The sequence below is a fragment of the Cherax quadricarinatus genome, chromosome 58 (assembly GCF_038502225.1).
Source record: "Cherax quadricarinatus isolate ZL_2023a chromosome 58, ASM3850222v1, whole genome shotgun sequence".
In the NCBI taxonomy this organism is placed as follows: Eukaryota; Metazoa; Arthropoda; class Malacostraca; order Decapoda; family Parastacidae; genus Cherax; species Cherax quadricarinatus.
Window position 1 is genome coordinate 7,587,828 of NC_091349.1, and position 10,000 is coordinate 7,597,827.

At 43.6% G+C, this 10,000-nt stretch overlaps 1 protein-coding gene across 2 annotated transcripts in view; it reads right to left on the reverse strand.

The window, feature by feature from the left end:
- The window catches only part of LOC128698012 (uncharacterized), a 72,087-nt gene that overhangs the window by 43,626 nt on the left and 18,461 nt on the right, over nt 1-10,000 (reverse strand). Inside the window, exons 1-2 of one of the 2 annotated variants that reach the window (XM_070097590.1) lie at nt 6,731-6,836; nt 4,715-4,857 (exon numbers count right to left, since the gene is read on the reverse strand). In XM_070097590.1, coding sequence (XP_069953691.1) covers nt 4,715-4,793 — 79 coding nt within the window. In that variant the 5' untranslated portion in view covers nt 4,794-4,857; nt 6,731-6,836. Of the gene's footprint in view, nt 1-4,714; nt 4,858-6,730; nt 6,837-10,000 lie in introns of those variants that run through there. The other variant, XM_053790011.2, reaches the window with a different exon arrangement.

A 10,000-nucleotide genomic window follows, 5' to 3' on the forward strand; every position in this document is an offset into this window, starting at 1 on the left:
CCCAGGACAACATTCAAGGTTGTTTTAGTCTCCCCAGGACAACATTCAAGGTTGTTTTAGTCTCCCCAGGACAACATTCAAGGTTGTTTTAGTCTCCCCAGGACAACATTCAAGGTTGTTTTAGTCTCCCCAGGACAACATTCAAGGTTGTTTTAGTCTCCCCAGGACAACATTCAAGGTTGTTTTAGTCTCCCCAGGACAACATTCAAGGTTGTTTTAGTCTCCCCAGGACAACATTCAAGGTTGTTTTAGTCTCCCCAGGACAACATTCAAGGTTGTTTTAGTCTCCCCAGGACAACATTCAAGGTTGTTTTAGTCTCCCCAGGACAACATTCAAGGTTGTTTTAGTCTCCCCAGGACAACATTCAAGGTTGTTTTAGTCTCCCCAGGACAACATTCAAGGTTGTTTTAGTCTCCCCAGGACAACATTCAAGGTTGTTTTAGTCTCCCCAGGACAACATTCAAGGTTGTTTTAGTCTCCCCAGGACAACATTCAAGGTTGTTTTAGTCTCCCCAGGACAACATTCAAGGTTGTTTTAGTCTCCCCAGGACAACATTCAAGGTTGTTTTAGTCTCCCCAGGACAACATTCAAGGTTGTTTTAGTCTCCCCAGGACAACATTCAAGGTTGTTTTAGTCTCCCCAGGACAACATTCAAGGTTGTTTTAGTCTCCCCAGGACAACATTCAAGGTTGTTTTAGTCTCCCCAGGACAACATTCAAGGTTGTTTTAGTCTCCCCAGGACAACATTCAAGGTTGTTTTAGTCTCCCCAGGACAACATTCAAGGTTGTTTTAGTCTCCCAGGACAACATTCAAGTTTGTTTTAGTCTCCCCAGGACAACATTCAAGGTTGTTTTAGTCTCCCCAGGACAACATTCAAGTTTGTTTTAGTCTCCCCAGGACAACATTCAAGGTTGTTTTAGTCTCCCCAGGACAACATTCAAGGTTGTTTTAGTCTCCCCAGGACAACATTCAAGGTTGTTTTAGTCTCCCCAGGACAACATTCAAGGTTGTTTTAGTCTCCCCAGGACAACATTCAAGGTTGTTTTAGTCTCCCCAGGACAACATTCAAGTTTGTTTTAGTCTCCCCAGGACAACATTCAAGTTTGTTTTAGTCTCCCCAGGACAACATTCAAGTTTGTTTTAGTCCCCCCAGGACAACATTCAAGGTTGTTTTAGTCTCCCCAGGACAACATTCAAGGTTGTTTTAGTCTCCCCAGGACAACATTCAAGGTTGTTTTAGTCTCCCCAGGACAACATTCAAGGTTGTTTTAGTCTCCCCAGGACAACATTCAAGGTTGTTTTAGTCTCCCCAGGACAACATTCAAGGTTGTTTTAGTCTCCCCAGGACAACATTCAAGGTTGTTTTAGTCTCCCCAGGACAACATTCAAGTTTGTTTTAGTCCCCCCAGGACAACATTCAAGGTTGTTTTAGTCTCCCCAGGACAACATTCAAGGTTGTTTTAGTCTCCCCAGGACAACATTCAAGGTTGTTTTAGTCTCCCCAGGACAACATTCAAGGTTGTTTTAGTCTCCCCAGGACAACATTCAAGGTTGTTTTAGTCTCCCCAGGACAACATTCAAGGTTGTTTTAGTCTCCCCAGGACAACATTCAAGGCTGCTTTAGTCTCCCCAGGATAACATTCAATGCTGCTTTAGTCTCCCCAGGACAACATTCAAGGCTGCTTTAGTCTCCCCAGGACAACATTCAAGGCTGCTTTAGTCTCCCCAGGACAACATTCAAGGCTGCTTTAGTCTCCCCAGGACAACATTCAAGGCTGTTTTAGTCTCCCCAGGACAACATTCAAGGCTGCTTTAGTCTCCCCAGGACAACATTCAAGGCTGCTTTAGTCTCCCCAGGACAACATTCAAGGCTGCTTTAGTCTCCCCAGGACAACATTCAATTCTGTTTTAGTTTCCCCAGGACAACATTCAAGGTTGTTTTAGTCTCCCCAGGACAACATTCAAGGCTGCTTTAGTCTCCCCAGGATAACATTCAATGCTGCTTTAGTCTCCCCAGGACAACATTCAAGGCTGCTTTAGTCTCCCCAGGACAACATTCAAGGCTGCTTTAGTCTCCCCAGGACAACATTCAAGGCTGCTTTAGTCTCCCCAGGACAACATTCAAGGCTGTTTTAGTCTCCCCAGGACAACATTCAAGGCTGCTTTAGTCTCCCCAGGACAACATTCAAGGCTGTTTTAGTCTCCCCAGGACAACATTCAAGGCTGCTTTAGTCACCCCAGGACAACATTCAAGACAGGGCTGCTTTAATCTCCCCAGGACAACATTCAAGGCTGCTTTAGTCTCCCCAGGACAACATTCAAGGCTGCTTTAGTCTCCCCAGGACAACATTCAAGGCTGTTTTAGTCTCCCCAGGACAACATTCAAGACAAGGCTGCTTTAGTCTCCCCAGGACAACATTCAAGGCTGCTTTAGTCTCCCCAGGACAACATTCAAGACAGGGCTGCTTTAGTCTCCCCAGGACAACATTCAAGGCTGCTTTAGTCTCCCCAGGACAACATTCAAGGCTGCTTTAGTCTCCCCAGGACAACATTAGCGTAAATCTCTACTGAAAAGCGTCTCTCTCTCACCTTAACATTCAGAGAAATTAAGGAGCCTCTTTTTCTCACCTAATAATTCCTATTCCTTCTCAGTGACATAAAAGATCATCATTACGTAGCACTGAGACTTATGTACCTCCAGGCCTGGTGCTAATTGGTGCTCCTAACACCTCACCTTAGTAGGGTAGACGTGTGTGTGTATATACGAGGAACTACGTATGCTAGGGAATTTATGTGTACAGGAGGAAGTACGTATGTGTTTGTGTACACGAGGAACTTGTGTGTACAGAATGAACGTGTGTACTGGAGGAACGTGTGTATAAGAGGAACTACGTATGTGAGGGAGTGTATGTGTACAGGAGCAACGTGTGTGTGTGTACTGGAGCAACGTGTGTGTGTGTGTGTGTGTGTGTGTGTGTGTGTGTGTGTGTGTGTGTGTGTGTACTGGAGCAACGTGTGTGTGTGTACTGGAGCAACGTGTGTGTGTGTACTGGAGCAACGTGTGTGTGTGTACTGGAGCAACATGTGTGTGTGTGTGTGTACTGGAGCAACATGTGTGTGTGTACAGGAGGAACGTGTGTACAGAAGGAACCTCGGTTCCTGCCTCAGCCTCTAGACCGGTACTGGGCTCACGTCTAGCTTCCTCAACCATAGCATACCCATTCTTAAAGCTTTGTATAGATCCTGCCTTTACTCCTTAGTTGCATGTATTTTTTTTTTTGCGTGTGTGTGTTTAAGTTAATGTATGTGTGTGTATTTCTGCTCATGTGCGTGGTGTGGTTCATGAAAAGACTGTGGGTGTGGCATCGTTAACTGGCCCACACTTCAGCACAGAGAGACTTCAAATGGATTTCTATACGCTGGCTTGCAGCCTGATTCTCTGATAGGGAGGGGTGATTAGTCTCTCTCTCTCTCTCTCTCTCTCTCTCTCTCTCTCTCTCTCTCTCTCTCTCTCTCTACCATACTAGTAAAATATACGATATACTTTGTTTACAGTTCAGTCCCATTCAACTTTATGATTCCCGTATAACTTAAAGTTCCTATCAGTTGTCGCAAGATTATCGTTAACATGTGCTGCGGCCTGATATCTAAAAAAAAAAATCAATAAATAAACACAGAGGAATTTCAGTATGTCGAGGCGGTCAAAAAGAATTTATTATAATTAACGTAAATTATAAATGATAATCTAACGCTCTTGTTATTAGCATGGTAATCTAACGCCTCCATTAGTACCATGGTAATCAACAACGTCGTTACTACCATGGTAATTAACGTTCTCATTACTACCATGGTAATTAACGCCCTCGTTACTAGTATGGTAATCTAACAACCTCGTTACTACCATGGTAATCAACACCCTCGTTACTCCCATAACAATAACAACCTGGCCAGTAAACAAACTGCTAAAATTATATCCAACTGCCTTTAATATGTTCACAACAATCTGGTCCGGATGCGCGAAATAAAAGCCAGCGAAAAAAAATGATGGGCGTTTAACAGCTGACAAAGACAGCAGCTGTCTTCTTCCTGTCAACTAAAAACACGACTGTCAGAAAACAACAGCCAGTCGAAGACAGGAGAATGTCTGTAGAAAGACGACAGCTTCATGTAAAGTCAAGTTAAAATGTCTTTCGCAACTTAATGGATGCCCCAAAAGGTTCTATTTACCTTTAAAAGGCCATATTAAATGTCCTATTCAGCTTGAAGGTCATATCCAATATGAAGGTCATTTTTAAGGTCAGTTAACTTTAAGGTCCCTCAGTTTTCAATAGTTCGTGCAACAAGTTTTGAGACTATGAAAAAGGACGGGGGAGGGAGGTAGCAGCAGCAGCAGCACCACCACCAGCACCAGCACCAGCAGCACCAGCAGCACCAGCAGCAGCAGCAGCACCAGCAGCACGAGCACTTTGGCCTTGTAGGTCACCCAACGACACAATAATATGCAACATACATAATAAAACGATAGGTAAAATTAACGAACAATAAAAACTACAAACGTGAATAAAACGTTAAACACGAATAAATACTATCACAGTTAACATAACCAGCATCTTCAGTTACAAGACTATCCTAAAGTTTCCCCGAGGTCCCTACAGGAACCTCGGTAGTTGTAAAAATCACGACGGAGAGAGAATACCGGAAGTTATCTTACCTGACTGCAGCAGTATGGTGAAGAGAAATGGAGAAATGTTAGATTTCTTCATCTTAAGAACAAATTTATATCCTCGCATGTCCCCCGTGTGTGTGACAGAGGACCAGGTGACAAACTTGCTCCACTAAACCTTCATTGTCAACCTGTTCGAAAGGAGAAAATAATATACATTAGTTTCATTAAAGTTATCGTAAAGTTTATAAAATGTCTATTCTCTCGTAAATGCATTAGAAGTTTCTCGTGAGAAACAGATTAGTTTGTGTTAAGACCTATAGGCCTGGAGTCCCCAGCCTGAGGCCCGCATGTGGCTCTTCTATCAATTATTATAATCAATGGGGGGCGTTAAACCCGTAGGATTATACAGTGTCTGTGGGGGGGGGGATGTGGAAGGTATTCAGGCTTAATTCAGGGAACTGGAGCCCATATCCAATCCCCTAGATCAAGAGCCCCTCACCAACGTCAAGGAACCTTCCCTGAGGGGCCTTCTTGGAAATGGATGCGGCCCCTCGCACGAAATTCTAAAATCACTTCTAGTGTGGATTCCACACAGAACAGTGTCAACAATTACAACATTGTTAATGTTTATACAAATTAGAAAATTTTGATTATTATTATTATTATAATCAAAAAGAAGCGCTAAGCCACAAGGGCTATGCAGCTGAAAATTTTGAAAATACCGCCCTCCTTTAAATTTGGCTTTTCAAATTGGACCTTTTCATACTAAAATGATGGGGACTACTGATATAGACTAGTAGTGGTAGCAGGTGACATGCACCTGCATGTCACCTATTCACCAGGTGACATGCAGGTACAAAAGTTGGTTACCTTTACTTCTGCAATCTTTCCTTTAGTCTGATACATACCCTACATAATGGGCGACTTAAAAATCAACTGTGTTCGACTGATAGAGCCTGCTGAGCAGGCGATAATGTTCCACGATGATCATACCCAATTATTGCACTTGTGTCTGACAAGACACTTATAGGTATTGGTTTATAAAAACACGTGAGAAAACATTAGGACATTAGAAAACGTTTCTGTCCTGGGACCGAAACATTAGCCTTATCGTACCTTTTCTTAAACCTATGCATTTTAGATTGTTCACTTCCTGACAACTCTGGCTGAAGAAGTACTTCCTAACATCCCTAAGTATGTGTAATCAATTCGTTTATTTGTTTAATATTCTTATTTAAGCTTTTATCGTTGTTAATTAAAAGCAGCTATGCCCCACACTCTCCAACCCACCGGAAACAATTATTCTCTGCACCGGAAGAAAGAACTTCCGGCCCAGACTGCCTGCTGGCACCACCTCCTGAAGAGAGCATCCCCTCCCCCTCCGCTGCTCAGAGTTCCAGACCTAGAACACAGTTACCTGCCCTCTTCTCCTTTTAACTTTTAATTAAACACAGAGGCAATCGCGCACACATTACGAAAAATATAACGTGTGAATATTTAGTGGCCAGAGTGTATATAAAAATTATATTTTTGAGTTTGGGTGTATACACGTGGTGATGTGTAGCCATTAATGGTGAACCAGGCCAAATTTTCATGAAAATTAAATGTTTCGTTGCTGAGGGACTGATTACCTCAGACTCCTCCTGATTGTCACCACTCCTTGTATTGGACTGATGAAGCCACTGTGTGGCGAACCGTTTCCTCAGTAAAGATACCCAGGGGTTCCACATGTCATTTATGAATAAGGGTTATTTTCTGTGTACAGGAAACCTACACTAGCCAATAATGTAATTAATGATGTAGTGGTGAGTGTAGGCTCACCACTAATGTAATTAGTGGCGAGTGTAGGCTTCCTGTACACAGAAAATAACCCTTGTTGATAAATGACATGTGGAACCCCTGGGTATCTTCACCGAGGAAACGGTTCGCCACACAGTGGCTTCATCAGTCCAATACAAAGAATAGTGAAAATCAGGAGTCTGAGGTAATCAGTGTGGAACCAAACTTTATTGGTGGTTCTGCTGAGCGAGGTTCAATAATAAGTCTTCGGAGGCTTCTTACTTTATTTGCAAAGTTGTGGTGGGTACACAGGCTTGTATGTTTGTGCCCATGGCCCGGGAGGGCCATGCCCGCGAGGGAGAGAGGAGTGGACTGAGTGACGGGTGTCGACAGAGTGAGAGCGAGTGGGACCAGCGTCCCACTGACCTGGCCAGGCCTAGAGAGGGCAGCACCTGAGTGAAAAATATGAACTAAGCTGGCAGTTCAGGCTGTCTACATCAGTCCCTCCAATTATCTTCAATTTTTCAATGCTAATTTTTAATTGCGTTGGAATATGCCACACACTACATTATTCATGTTGCATGCACTGAGATACAAGGAACTGAGGTAACACAAGATGGGGATACCTTAATAAGCTGGATGGCGAAACGTCTACGATGGGGATGCCCGGGTGTTGTGCATGTGTCTTAATTTCATCTTGTCGGTATTATATACAATTCTTGTACTACTACTACTACTACTACTACTACTGCTACCTCCACCTCTTCCTGCCTATATATAGCCGTCCTTCTCCACCTCTGTTAGTGTGACTTTGTCAATGGTCCAAGTCGGACCGAAACGTCGTCGTAAGCTTCTCTCTTTTATGTGCGGGTTATTTGTGTATACATATAAGCACAGTTATACAGTAGCACGAGTGCAAATACCTACCTAGGATAACCTCCAAACTATCATTCAGTGCGACTTACTGTCATCGGGAGGCGTCGTTTGTCGCTCGCTGAGTGATATTACATTTAGTTCCTGTAGTTTAGTTCATGAAGTCTTGTCTGATACCTAACCGCAGAGGCCAACGATCCTGCAGTCATTACCAGAATCATTAACAGATATAAAGAGCGGTAATGAGGAGTCGCCTCACTCCCAGCCGGGCATCACAGATCAGCGGAACAGCGGTCTGAACACCGGCCTTGCCAGACGGAAATCAATAATAAGAGAATCTGAAGATTGAGACACTTATGCAGCATATGGGAATCTTTATTCAGGAAACGTTTCGCCACACAGTGGCTTCATCAGTCCAATACAAAGAGGAAGGCGTAAGGAGAGGAGGAGAATGAGGTAATCAGTCCCTCAACCTGGGGTCTTAATACAAAGAATTCTTCAACACTTGTTCAACCTTTGAACGAAGACCTACTTCGACTAGTGGATGGTACCACTATGACCCCGCCTCCATCTGCTTCACGTCACCTCACTACAGTATATAAGCCACGTCTACGGCCCTATGCTGTACATTCTACAAGATTGATGGACTGAACACATCGACTCCAGGTTGAGGGACTGATTACCTCATTCTCCTCCTCTCCTTACGCCTTCCTCTTTGTATTGGACTGATGAAGCCACTGTGTGGCGAAACGTTTCCTGAATAAAGATTCCCATATGCTGCATAAGTGTCTCAATCTTCAACTTGTCGGTTTTTCAAACCATTCATCACATAAGAGAATCTGTTCGTTCGTAGAGACTGGACGTATTTCCACCCTGGCGATGTTGATGTTAACTACAGCAGGGCATCCAGAGGAATTACCCAGAGGCACTCCGGACCTGGATGAACTATGATGCAAGTTGCAGTACACTGAAACTGCACTGAAGTGTTCATTACAATTCGCTCATGGCAGAACGTTATTAAACACACTGATATACGGTCTTACATGGCCGTGCATCTATAAGGTCAGGGGGAGACATAACCCAAACAATATGCATATAACAATGATATATAAAACGACAACACACATTTACAAGTCACACTAACACAAGTCGGACCGAAACGTCGTCATAAACGTTCTAGTAACGATATTTTACCTTTCTGTTCTTCAACGTCGATAAGTAGATGAGTAAGTTGTATACAACAGCCGTGTCTCATGACCTTACTTGTGACCTCGCCCGAGGCTGACCTTTTCAAGGTAGCGTATAAACGTGTATTCGTGTACTTGATGAAGTTCCATTCCCGGGTTAAACGTTAAACGTCGATAAAACATAGTAATGAACGTTTCACACATATAGGGTGTCTTATTCACCCTATGTAACATTCCCCCAATGAAAAGCAGAAGCGCCACGAGTACACTGAGGGACAACATTAAGTGTCAGCGGCCCAAGACTGTTCAACTGCTTCCCAGCATTCATAAGGGGGATTACCAATAGACTTCTGACTGTTTTCAAGAAGGCACTGGAGAGGCCCCTAAAGTTAGTACCTGACCAGCCAGGCTGTGGTTCGTACGTCAGTTTCCGTGCGGTCAGCAGTAACAGCCTGGTTTATCAGACCCTAATCCACCACGAGGCCTGGTCTTAGACCGGGCCGGGGGGCGCTTTGACCCCCAAAACCCTCTCCAGGTATTCTCCCTAGTCCTCTCCCTCCCTAGGTCTGGTCCTACTCAGCGAGAGGAACGATAAACGAACCCCTGAAATCGGGTTTATCGGCACCGAATCATTATCGAACCCAGTCAAACCGAACCAAATAAAAAACTAGCAGAACCAAAGCTAATCTAACCCAGCTTCAACGATCCATATCGGTTAGGTTAGGTAAGGCTTGTCAGGATACAGGACAAGTGTTTCCTGACGTGGGTTATATGATGACTCGCAGCTAGAGCTTTCGGTCTTCTGACCGAGGCCTTATCGAACCCAACCTAACCCAGCTTAAAACTAGCAAAATATTTTTTTCAGATCACGATGCTATTAACGTAACAAACATTAAATACCAAGGTAGCACTAACAATTACATTAAAGATTAGTAATTTAAAAAAAAATTACTTAATTTTTAACAACTGCGATCAAATAACGTTGTCAGCAATGATGTTAACACAAACATTAATGTTAGAGAGTAACATTCCACCGAACGTAAATACAGCATTAACATGGAACCCGCTTGTTACCAACACCCGAGACTCGCTTAATTAATGAGTGCTTGGCTGGCCTGTAATAGTCAGGCTCACTGCTCCCACGCCGATCACAGTGTTTATTTTCATTTTACCTGTTTGTTGAGTGAGGAGTGACGCTGTGATGGAGTATTTAACTAGTTTTTTTTTCCCTTCAGGAGTTGCTGAATTGACTGAAGCGAGAAATCTGATAGATGGTACTGTCTGTTTCGTTTGTCTAAGGGATTGACAGACAGTGTTTCGCTTGTCCGACTGTCAGTCTGTTTCGTTTGTTTGATGAACCGATTCATTCTTTCATCTGTTTAACTGACATAGTATATTCCGTTTTGCTGTTTAATTCTGTTCCTGTTGAATGGTGGAACCGACGCTCTTTCGACTGATTTACATGGGCCTCAGGATGTACGCTTGGGGGACC